The 13,121-nt window shown below is 42.3% G+C and overlaps 1 protein-coding gene across 1 annotated transcript; it reads left to right on the plus strand.

Annotated features, from left to right (window-relative positions):
* Window positions 1-3,730: 3,730 nt before the first annotated feature.
* On the plus strand, window positions 3,731-12,958 carry vsig10l2 (V-set and immunoglobulin domain containing 10 like 2; the record flags this gene model as incomplete). The annotated part of the gene is made up of 12 exons (XM_083927157.1): window positions 3,731-3,800; window positions 4,556-4,909; window positions 5,000-5,275; window positions 6,633-6,908; window positions 8,214-8,504; window positions 8,583-8,840; window positions 8,921-9,211; window positions 9,705-10,058; window positions 11,544-11,666; window positions 11,751-11,775; window positions 11,909-12,009; window positions 12,810-12,958. 12 exons carry the CDS (start codon window positions 3,731-3,733, stop codon window positions 12,956-12,958), a joined length of 2,568 nt encoding a protein of 855 aa, XP_083783283.1.
* Window positions 12,959-13,121: the final 163 nt, after the last annotated feature.

The raw sequence follows: 13,121 nt of genomic DNA on the forward strand, positions 1-13,121 counted from the left end.
GCCAGACTGGAATATCTCAACTATTTGATGGATTGCCACGAAAGTTGTGATTTATTCTGTGCTAATTCGCTAACATGCTAATCTAAAACGGTAATTATGGTAACCATTATTCATGCTAAATATGAAAGCTATGCTACATAATGTTGTATGTAGCATAGCTTTGCTGTGCCTACAGGCATAAATGATACAGCGCTGCTTGTCCTCGCAGCCATTTGTTTTTTCAGGGGCCACTCACGATATTGCAGCGAAAACCATAGATCATTGCTATAAAAAAGACGTCGCTAAAGCTATTGAAAGAGCACCTTTAACTGCAAGCGGTCAATTATGACTCTGTTATGAATCGTTAATCCACTGAGTTTTTATATTCATCATCACAATGTAACTAAACCTGAAAGCTAGAAACTTTTTGGACGAGTGCCCCAGGCGAGAAACTCCTACATGTCTGAAGAGGCGCCATCTTTGGTCCGGTATCCAGTTCTTATGATACATCCATGCACCCTCACACAGCTGCTAATATGTCGGTAGACTCTCAGTCTTGTTGCACTAATTATTCTGGCTTATAATTTTTTTTTGTTTGTAATCAGAAAACTGTAATCCTATTGAATATAATCTGTTACGCCCTGACCCAGTTATGGGGTCACATTACACTGTTCAAACCAGAGATGATTCATGGATTTTAATAATCAACTAATCCATATTTTCTATGTCCTGTTTAATGGTTAGAGCGTAAGATAGATATCTAAAGCAGGGGTTTTCAGAGTCTGAGACTGTGGGTCTCATCACAGAAAAGGCGTGGAAAAAGGCCCCCTTCACCCCACATTAGTTTACTTGCTTAGTTTTACTCAGTTGCAGGGGTCATTATTGGTTATTTAATCCCATAGACACTCAACAATTAAGACAAGATAGCCTAAATTGCTCTTTTGACATAACTTCAGACTACACCAGATACTGAGGCATTAATTACTTTCTGACTCTCACCAAAACTACTGTATCTCTGATCTCTTTAACCAAATCACACATTAAGGCTATTCTACAGTAGGTGATATTCTTTAGATAACTAATGTGTGTAATGGTTTACCTCTCCTGAAACAGTTTGGAGCCCCCTGGTGAGGCCGCCTGACTTTGAAAACCTCTGATCTACAGTAATGCAAGTAACTAATATATGAAATATTTTATATGTTTGGCTACTATTTGAAAGTCGATTAGGGAGCTTTAGAGAACTTAAAAAGGCTATAATCAATATTTTTGAATTAACAATGGATCACATGACCCGTATGAGAAAGATTTAACTTGTAGTGATGGACCCTCATAGAATTACCACCAGACTCTGCCGTTACCGTCAGAGCTTATTGTTTTAAGGCTCATAAATTTACCATTTTTGTTCAGTCTCACAGCGTAAAGCCAAGCAGAAAAAGCTCTAAAATCCTAACTATACATTAACCTGCTCAGCACTAAATCGACACAGTTAAAGACTAGCTGGTGAACATAAGAGTCAGATATTTCCCTTAGTAGTTGGTGGAGAGAGACTATTGTATTTTGTCCAAATGAACGCTCATGTAGCTCCATAACTGCTGGATATAAACACAGACGACTGACTGTATGTAAATTCACCATATCAACTTTATGTCAGTGTTGTGTTTACAGCTTCTTTCCACTGCACAAGTTACTGCATGTTTAAAATGAAGTTGTATTAAATGATCTGGCAGTGATTTATTTATTTATATCATTTAATCAGGAAATCCCTTGAGATTAAAATCTCTTTTTTGAGAGCGACCATGCCAAAATAGCACACCGTTTATTTCCATTTCTGTCACTCCAGCATTGATGTTTTCACACCCACCTGGCTTAAAGCAATACGATGGATGTTTGTTGTGTGTTCCAAAACTGGTAGCATTTACAGTTTCCGCCAGAGTCCCAGGGTGCCCTTTGTGTCAAAAAGCTGCCTTTGTGTGTTGATGAAATCTCTGACAATGAATTCCCAGCTCCCCGAACAAACGGTATACAGATCGACTGTGCCCTGCTCTCATGGGGCATTCACAGACTTTTCCAGCCTTGATGTTCAGCTTTGGCTTCAGCGACTGCCCGATCTTCCCTTTGCTCATATCTTTTTTTCTCTTTCGCTGCATCTCTCCATTGCAATGGGAGCTTTATTAGTCAAAGCCTTGGAGAGTAATTTGTTCACTATCGAGGGCTGGTGCTGCTTCTGGTTGACCGGAAAGTTTATGTCTTGCTTTCACAAACAGTTTGCCTTTTTTTTGTGCATTAAACCAATCGGATTTAAATATGGTGCTTCCATTAAAAAAGCAGTCCTATATGGATGCATGTCTGATAACTGCTGCCATTTTACCGGGGGCTCAGAAAAGACTTAAAAAGTGCACACATGTGACATTCCTATTTAAAATAATAGGTCTGTAAACAGTGTGCTATGGTTTTACAGTGCATTAGGATAAAAAGGGCTTCACACTGCATTCCAGTGTGATAAACCACCACAGAGAACTATTTTTTACTACATCCTCATATTCCAACATTTTATTATATTCATATTTATGTCATTTCACTTGAGAGCTGTGTTATTTTTATATGGATGTGGTTGATAAACGAAGCCATTCTTGATCTTTCTGTCCAGGCTCTGCAGCATTTCAGTTTCTGCCAAGTGAGGAAAACCGATCTCTGTGCTGCATTCATTCATGACACACATCTCACATTACATACTCATGGCTCCACTTAACAGTTCCTCCTCCTCCTTTTTTATTTTACTAACACATCACTCACAACAGGATTATTTAAAAAACACAATAAAAATTAAAGATTGAGATTGTGCATGTGCAGGATGAGCACCTAAGTAACTGCAACTTTACATCTCTAAGTAGAGGCCTGCAGAGTGTCGTGGTCACATCATGCAGCTGGGAGAGACCATCGCTGAGAGATGCCAGATTTCCAAATCTATTTTAATCCTAGTTCCTATCAGTAGCGTTTACTCTGCTCTCTGGTCCTCACGTGACCTAGACAATTCAAATCTGGAGCCTTTAATTTTACAACTCGCCAAAGACGACAGACCGAAATACATTCTTTTGTTGTTTGTGCAGCCTATAAGATTTTCTTGGGACTCAAACTTGTACTGAAACAAAAAAAAATCTATCTAATCCCTCCCATCTAATCCCTCTTTTTAATGTATCCACTGTAGTCTAATGCTGGCTCAAAAGATGACAGTTTACAGTCTGTGTGAAGCAATCATCAGCATTCCTGCTTTTAGTCACACGACATCACAGTTTGAACAAGGTGAATATATGTTGCTCACCAAGAATTTAAGAAAAAAAGACTGAAGTGCAGATAAACATAAAAGGCCTGTCAGTGTGCAGGTGTGTGTTGAACCTGTCCACCAATGCGTCCGTCTTGTATAATAGATGAGCTCAGTATCACCGTGTTATTCTAACCCTGCAGGAGAAAGAAAGAAGGATAGAGGGATAGAGAGAAAGGAAAAACACATGAATAATTGAGCCCAAATCAGTTTAGTGACCCTCCGTCCCTTCCTACTCTCAGTCTAATGAAGTCAGTGCCTGCAGCTGGCTCCAAGAAACTTCTGGATCGGAGAGAGGTAAAGATGCGACCTCTGGTATCTGAGGGAAGCCACTAACAGGCTGTTTTTGTGGTCTGAAAGCTTTACCTTTTCATCACGACGCTAAATTTTTTGGAGTAAAGTGGTTGTTGGATTTAGGATCATCATGATACCATGGTGGCCCAACTGCTAGGGCTGGCCTTTCTATTTCTACCTACCAGCCTGATCACCTTTACCACATATGGTAAGGGCTTTCCCATGTCTTTGGATTGATTTACACTTTCAGTTAAAAATTAGATTTTCCATATAGAATTATTTGATTGTTTAATGGATATATTATGACAACTGAGAGTACTACTGGGCAGAAATTCTGTATAATTTATCGGTAGAATCTGTTGTAATTCTGTTGGTAAAAATTGAGGATTTTAAATATAGCATGACATACTTGATATCGATATTTTAGGCAGAAGTTTCGACAATATCCATTTTTAACAATGTATAAAAAATTGAATTGATAAGGATCATTTAAATTTGTGACCAGAAGTTTTGCATCGGAGAATTCTATAGTTCAAAAATTGTGATTGTTCTTTGTTGTAAAACCCAGATAGTGCCATTACGGTTTCTAAATATAACAAATTTAGCATTTCTGCATTGCAGTTTCCTGTCACTTATTGGTCCAACACACTTCTAAGCTAATTAATAAAGACTGAATATAAAAAAAAGCAATGTTTTGTTTCACACCCATGAGGAGTTTTGTCTGCACTGAATGTCAATTTGAAGGTAACAGAGAAAAGACAGTTGATGAATTCATTGCGCCTGGAAAAATAATTTGACTAATCGAGTTACCTGTTGTGGAATCCCTTATTAAACTATTACAGCCTCTGAAACTTAGTGTAATGAATCCTGTAACTGAACACTGGCAGGGGCACATGACACCGCCATCTCTTTTACCTTCACACACACGTTTGCTTGCATCTGTGTTTCTTCTCCCTCCTCCAGCGGTGGAGATCAAACCCCACTGGGAGGTTGTGTACCGGGACACCAATGTGTATGGGGTTGTGGGCAAAGCAGTTATCCTGGAGTGCGGTGCCACCTTACCTGACATGTACATATGGAGCTTCACCAAGCCTGGAACTGAAGCTATAAGAGCTGTGGTGTATGATTTGGGGAAAGGGCAGAGGATCCAGAAGCTCGCCCAGACTCTTGGACGGCTCACGGTCATCTCAAACAGTGCAGCTGTAAGCATCGAGAAACTGCCTCTGGCTGCACACGGCCTCTTCACCTGCCAGGCTTTCTATGACATAGAACAGGAGCCCAAAGTCTTCTACTACTACGTGCACCTCACTGTCCGAGGTAAGACCTATGCTCTGTAACACCTACCTTAGCGGGTGTAGCTAGGGGGTTCATCATGACAGAAAACATGCATGTTTGTCTTTAATATAGTTCCTGTCAGCAAGCCTTACCTCCTGATGAGTGATGTATCTCCAGTGGAGGGATCGACAATGTGGATGAGCTGCAATCTAGACAATGGGACTGGACCAATCCAATATGTGTGGCAGCATGAGACCCGCAATGGCAACATCTCAGCCTTTGCACAGGGAAACACCAACGTTATCAATGTGACCGACATCAACCGAAACCACACCGGCTGGTATCGCTGCGTGGCCAGTAACGCCGTCAACAGCGAGAGCTCTAACCGGTTATGGCTGGACACCATCTGTGAGTATTTGTGGGACTTTGGGGTAGGATTGGGTATTATCAAATTAAAAAATATAAGCTCTTAAATTAAAACTATGACAACAGGTTACGGTTACAATCCTTAAATTAAAGCTGCAGTTGGTAAGTCTAGCAGATCGAGTTGACTCAGTTAAATTGAATTGTTAACAACTCTCACGCCCCATCCCCCACTACCACCAAACTCCTCTCTCAACAGGCTCTAGGTGATCGTAGAGGCACATTTTTTTCTAAAACTGGATGATTTATGTTGTTCTATCAGAGAATAGTGTCGGTTTCAGTGAATATGATTAAAAAAATGTTGCTGACTGCAACTTAAACTGTATGACTTTTTATGCTTTGATGTCTTTTCCTTTCGTTCTTTGGCATTTGATGTGTGTCGTTGAGTTGTCAAGCTGTGCTTACATAGATATGGCATGTCTTCTCCGACATCATATTCTGTCTGACCTCGCTCAGCTCCACTAAAGTGAAACTTTGCCAATCCTCAACCAGCTCTGTATTTATCATTACGATATGGGCGGTAGATCAGGTGGAAAAGTCCCCAGTGCGTCACCCGGCAGACCCCGACTGGCGAGTGAGCGGGGAGCTCCGGCTGCCTGGGAGCACACTACGCACACACACTGCAATGACACAAAGCAGTTGGAAAATCTGCAAAGTTTCAGTTTAAAAGCATGACAAAACTGGTGTCGAATGAAAATTACGTTTCACCCCCACCACGTCAGAAATTGGGAGTGGAGTGAAGGCAATGTCAGACTGAAGCTCGTAACGAGTTGACAATTCTCTCCGATATCAGGCGAGTGGAGAAGTAGCCTGGGAACCTTACAAATCTGCGAGCTTGTGTTTCATTTGCTCTGCGAGACGCATTTGCTCCCCCTCGCGTTTAAACAGCTAAACAAAATACATGATGCCGTCATTTTGGCTCACACACTCTCACGCCGGGGACACTATTGCAAGCATAAACCTAGCTTAGTAAAGAGGAGTGCCGTTAAAGTATGTAAGTAACAGTTTAGAACAGTTAAAGTACTATTTCAAAAAAATGACAACCAGCATAGCTCACGTCTGCACGCTGTAGTCTGGTTACATTGGTACATCACTCAGCGGCACCACATCACATCATTTGTTGCTCTGGTTGGTTGTAGGTGTTCAATTGTGTCCAAAGCCATTTTGGTCCACACCCGTTTATAAAGCCCCTTGGAAAAAATGAGAAAATGGACTCAGAGGTTTCAGAATAACTTGCATATTGTGATTTGGTGTGGCAATGTCAGGCTAGTGGAGAAGGCTTTGAAACACCTTCATGTGGGCAAATAAACATCTTGAGTGTCTTTGTGTTCTTTCTCTTCAGTTGGCCCGGACATCCCTCAGATAGACGTGACTCCGTACAGTATAACAGAGCGGGGATATTCAGCCCTGGAGAGAGAGACTGTTTCTTTACTATGTCAAGCCCAGTCCAACCCGGCCAGTCAGTACGTCTGGTTCTACAACAACTCCCAGGTCTACACCGGGCCGCAGTTAACCATCACCAAGATCCTACGCATGCATACTGGTGACTACGCCTGCCTGGCACAGAACACCTACCTGAACACCCGCTCCAGAAAAACCATCAGCCTGACTGTCTACTGTGAGTGTGACCTCTGACCACAACATCAGCTCTCCTGCTCCTCTGTGAACCTGTCCACTCAGTCCTGACCTGTGTTCCTCTGTCTTAGTGCTGCTTAGTGTGTAAAAGACTTGAGATGATAATTCAGATTTGACATTTATAGAACAAGACAGAGAGAACACAAATCCAGGATCTTAACTTGCCTTTCATTACTTCCTGATCATTTTCTCTTTGAATTAAAAAAAATCTCCTGTTTTCTGTGTAGCGCGGAAACCTCCTCCGCTTCTTCTTTTTTAAACACCCATACTCCATTCAGTACAAAATCTCTCATATTTCAAGCTCTTATACTCACTAAGGTTTCAAAACAGACCCAAAAGCTTGCAAAAGCACATGCACTCTTACACACCAACACACACACACACACACAGCAGAGTGTGGAAGTGCTGCAGACCTATTCTCCTGTTCGGGCCATCTGGGAAGTTGATGGGACTCTCTGGCAGGTACCTCGCTGTGATGTCACAGCCATGGCAAGTGTTGGTTGGCTAGTTGGCCAATGCTTGTCATTCTGCTCTCCTGTTCTTTTTTGCTGAGTTTATGCATTTCTGCTAGTTACTCAGAACGTGTTTCTGACCTAAAACAACACATTCCCCCCCAATAGAGATGGAGAGCATTTTCTTTTTTTAAACACATCTTTTACATTAGAGAAGACAGACTTTGTATGACTTGACATTCATTTGTGTTGCCCATCTCTATCGCAAGAGAAGGTAGCAAGTAAAAGAATATCTGACAAATAGCATATTTCTTTTCCAATTTTTGTTTCATACACAGCAGCCTGAAGCCTGTACCACAGGCACTTTATTTGACCTCATATGGCAGGGTGATTTCAAGATATATAAAAGATATATCATCAAAACAGTATAAAAATGTCTATTTTTCCATGTAATTTCTATGTCAATGTCAAAAAACATCGGTAGAACTGCAATACAGCAAAATTTACATAATTTGGCAGTGCTTTACGTTCTGTGTTTTGTACATTGTTATTTTTGCACTAAAGTCAGTAAAGTAAATACTCAGTACTTTTCATTGGTCAAGTAATTAATTCACACAGAAGTATACGAAAACAGGCTTTACCATGTGGTCACATCATAAAGACTATTTACTTATGGAATTACTAGAAATATTGTTATATTGTGATATATATATATATTGTTATCGAGATATGTAATGGCCTATATCAGGATAGAAGATTTTGGCCATATCGCCCAGCCCCAAACTCACCTAACCCCACTTTGCACATCACTGCCTCGTTACGCTGTATCCCTGCAGACCCACCCGACGGCTCCCCCTCCTGTTCTGTGGAGCCGGCTTTGAACCACACCTCCCTGAGACTGCTCTGCTCCTGGCCCGGTGGATTTCCCTCCCCCTCCCTCCACTGGGCCGGACACCTGAAGCGTACTGTGGACCAAGACGAGACCAACACAGGGCGGCAAATAAATCCAATGACTGATACTGCCATCTTGCTGCCGTCTGAAGGCCTGACTCCCAACAACAGTGTGTTTACTTGTATGGGCTCCCACCTGGCTCTGAGACAACCGACAGAGTGCAGCACACACACATGTAAGAAACAGAAAAACAAGCAGAATTCCTCTATGCTGTTCACATCTCACTTTAAATCTCTCCCCTCCTCCCCCCCAGATACTCCACCTGCAGAGCCGGTGTGTTTTGCCTATGTGACTAACAATAAACAGTATCTGATGCTGTCCTGCTCCTGGGATGGAGGGGCCCCCAAAGCCTCGGTGTGGTGGGAGGGCCCCGGTGGCCAGGGGAAAGGCGGGGAAGAAAACTCCAACATTCTGATCCTTCGCTACGGCACCGCCCGCAGCGGGAAACCCTACACCTGCCATGCCAAGCATCCACTCATGGTCCAACCCAAAACCTGCAGGCTCACACTCGGTCAGTGCACATTATGTCAAGACACACTTTACAGCAAAATAGCAGAGATGATTTGTTCATTAATACGTGATCACCTGCAGAGGCTCCTGTATTGCTGACTCAGCGCAAAGTTGTGTCGGTGTACGAGGGGAGTGATGTTCAACTCACCTGCAACCTGAGAGCCAACTACCTTCCCGTCAGTGAAATCACCTGGATCAACAATCAGGGCATGGGCGTCCGAGACACCTCGAAGTACGCGCTGCTGCGAACATCTGCATGGGCCAATCTGACTGTGAGAGACACCGATGAGACTCAAGACAGCGGCGAGTACAGGTGCTCCACTTCCAACGCAGTGGGAGGAACTGAACTCAATGTCACTTTAGTGATCAAGAGTAAGTTTTTTGTTTTTTTTAACCAAGATCTGTTGTCTTACTGCCAGAGCTGTTGTATTACTGCCAGCTGTGGCTCATCAAAAGCAACAGTTGATTAAAAAAAATGATTTGCCAAGCTTATGCTATGTTCAAGTGCAATGGGAAGTCCGACGTTTCGGACCTCCAACTAGCGAAAGTGCACTGGAATGCTTGTTAAAGTGGAACCTCCTTCTAGGGAAGCTGGGGTAGTTCAATCTCCCTCAAATTCAATAGTAGGAGGTTCCAGTTTAATAGGCATTTCAGTGCACTTTGCCTAGTTGGAGGTCTGAAAAGTCAGACTCCCCATGGCACCGGAATGCAGCATTTCTCTCTAAATGCATGTGTCGGGGAAGGAGGTAGCATCAGAGGTTAGGCAGGGGGATGAGGGTGGGAAAGGTAAGAATTGCTTTTAGTTGTGGTGTATGTATGTACATGTATGTATCAAACTAACGATTCTGTTTTGTCTCTTTCTCAGGGCACCCCATGCCACCCAATGTGACCTTGGTCAACGTGATGTACAACAGCCGACAGCGTAACGAGGTGGAGCTGGAGTGGCGGGTAGAGAAAGATGGAGGTGGAGGTTGGACAGGTTTCGTCCTGCAGCACAGATGGGTGTCAGAGAGACCAGGAAGGAGAGGCAGCAACAACGATTCAAAGGAGGAGACAGAGGAGCGGATCGGTCCCCCAGTCTGGTACCGCAATATCATCCAGGACCCAGAAGTCAGGAGTCACACAGTAGGGAGACTGACACCCACCGTTACCTACCAGTTCCGCATCACACCCTTCAACCACCGCACCGTTGGACACCCTTCTACAGCAAAGACTCCAGGTATAGTAAGTGAATAGAGAGAGGAAAGTTTGGTCAGATACGGGACTTTTGGTAGAGAACTGAGCAAAGACAGGGGCGTGAGTTAGGGATGTCTTAACAAACAGATGATGAAAAAATGGGCAAAGGCAGTAGAAACAATTAATAATGTGACATTTTACAAAAAGGTGACAGGTGAGTTAGGGGGTTATTCAAACATTACTGCCGGTGAACTGCTGTGATTGCTATTACGATGACTTTGATGACAGTAACACTTTTCTTTTTCTTTTTTTTGTTATCCACTTAGGTGAAAGATTCACACACAATCAAAACACACAAATAATTACACACACTTCACACCTTCCAGTCACTTCCTTTTAACCTTCTTCTCTGCCCTGCTCCTTGCCTTTCCTCTAAATGGCCCTGTGTGCTTCTTCTTTAATTATTTGTGTTAATTGTACCATGATGCATAGTAGGATGTGAAAGCTCTAACCAAGTCAGGTGATTGCTTAGGGCTTGTAAGTCAGGAGTCAGTGTAGGATAGGCCAGTGGTTTTCAACCCTTGTACAGTCAATGCATCAGTTAATACACACTTATGGGCAGTTCAGTAGGGCCAACTTTAAAGCCAGCCTAACTTTTGTTCAACCACAGCCCCGATGGCCAGAGGTGACAATTACAGGATGATGGTAAATGCTAAAACAAAGTGTTGCAGCATCACAAATAGTGAAGAAAAGTCAACTACCTGACCAATCGCCAACCTCTGGTGCTGAAAACTCAAGCCGACGAGGAAGTGCCAAAACCTGTATTTCTTCGTATGGCCACTTGAGGCTGGCTCCATAAGTGAGTCAATCCCCATGGACCCTGTGTTAGAGAGTACAGCAGAAATAAACATGATTACAGCCTGGTACAAAAGCTGGATGGTCTAATATTACTATTCATGACAAGTGTACGGGGGCCGAATATATAACTCACGTGTTTGAATTATATTAAGGCCGTTGAGTCACAGGCTGCGAGCATAGACTGTAGGCTTCATTCAGCCCGCCTCAGCTACATCCAACCATTTCACACAATTTTTGGATTAGCCAGGAGTTAGGCGGAACCAGGCTTTGCTAACATTTGCCACCATAAGTGACTGGCCTTACCGGAGCAAGTAAAGCCGCAGCAGCAAAACTGCCCATTGAACTAAACTGAGAAAGAGCGCTTCATTACTTATGAATTCAGCTTTTAATTTGTAAGAGGAAGAATTTGTTATTTTTACTTTCAAAATTTGCACAGTCTTGCTTCTAACATACGTATTGTGTCAACTAAACTTACAAACAAACCCTTTCAGTGTATCTTACGCTTCAAAACAATGATTTCACGGTACAAAAACAACATTGACATGGGTTGAGAACCACTCGAGGGAGTTGAACCTCGGTGACAAACAATCTAAGACACTTATCAAGTGCAGAAACTGTCTGTATTTTGTGAGAGTACTATTTTGCAATGTGTAACTGTCATGTGTTGCAGCGGAACCACGCTACAATATGTATCCTGCTGTGATTGGAGCAGCTATAGGCGGGATGCTCTTTGCAGCCTTCCTAACAGCGCTACTGCTCGTGTTCATAATCCGCAACCGCAACAATAATCCCAGTGAGTCCCAGACACAAGCACCAACATCCTAATGACTTGAATTGTAAATTACGTTGCATTAATATTTTGTGTTTATTCTTCCAGGACTACATGACATGCTGTTTGGTTCGTAAGTATCTGTATTACTGTCTATATATAAATATAATGCCATCAATGAATAACATGCAGTTTGTAATGATGTTGATGGCCAATTCTGTGTACAGACATGCCATTAAAACAGTTTCTTCTATTGGTGTGTCCAGGCAGCACAGCCAGTCGAGGGAAAACATCAACTTCCCGGAGGATGAAGTGGTACACGGGTTGGAGGGAGGATTAGAGGAGATCGGTGGATCATCCAGTCAAGGCAAGATGAACTCACATCAAACACATATAGAGGGCTACATGGATGGAATATTTTTAAAGGCCAATCTGGAAATTAGCATCACCCTGGTTCCCTTGACAAAAAATTGATGGGATTTTTCCACTGGATTTGGGATTATTGCAGAAAATAATAATTACAGCAAATAAATGTTTTTTGGTTCCATTTTTGTGCTAATTGTTAAAAATATTTGGTTCTCTAATGATAACAATAAAACTAAATTAAAAAAACTATTCATAATACATTTATTACACATATGTGTTGGCTGCAAAACGGGATTTTAAAACTAAAATGTTTTGTTACTTAACTTGAGAGCTGTTTTCAACGTGAAAAATGTTGGCATCTGGCAAAAGTTAAGTGTTAAAGTGGTAAATTCTGGGAAAACTCAAATAGCTGACTGGTAAATGTATCCCCGCTCACTCACCTCAGGTGTTTCCAATTCTGGTTGATTAGACCTCTGCTCGTTAAGTAAGGCAGTTTGACACTAGGTTTTGTTTTCACATTCATCTCCTAAAGGGGGACGTTTAGCAGTACTAACCTGGTAAACTTTTAAAATGAATATTTGCATTTTAACTGACTGGATTTTTTTTAGTGAGGGAGGGGTAGATGTAAATATAATATTTTTTAATGGTGATTGAACTTTTTTGTGGAAAACCACATTACTCACTTTATGGAAGCAGAGTATTTTCTGTTTTATACTGTATGGCATAAAATGACCTTCAGCAGAACTAACATTCTTATTGCTCGTCTACCTGATACTGAACCATGGCACTGGTCTTTTCCAGGTCCAACCATGGCTTTACCCCGGGCAGCTTCACCCCTCCCCACCTCACCCAGGAGTACCACCCCCACCCCCATCGGCCAGGCCCCTGCCCCTGGAGACGACGATGAGCCTGTCAGTGTCACCATCACTGTCAAGGCCACAGGCTCATAGTCATACATGTAATTATTGTACTTTAACCCAGAATGAATAGCTTTGTAGACGGTTTGCAAAACCTGAGTTTGTGACTTTGATCTCAACTCTGTTACAATAACAGTTCCAACTCACCTCGTGACTTTGCTATAAAACTATGACCCATTGATTTCTCCATTAAAAG

Source organism: Echiichthys vipera (genome assembly GCF_963691815.1).
Source record: "Echiichthys vipera genome assembly, chromosome: 14".
In the NCBI taxonomy this organism is placed as follows: domain Eukaryota; kingdom Metazoa; phylum Chordata; class Actinopteri; order Perciformes; family Trachinidae; genus Echiichthys; species Echiichthys vipera.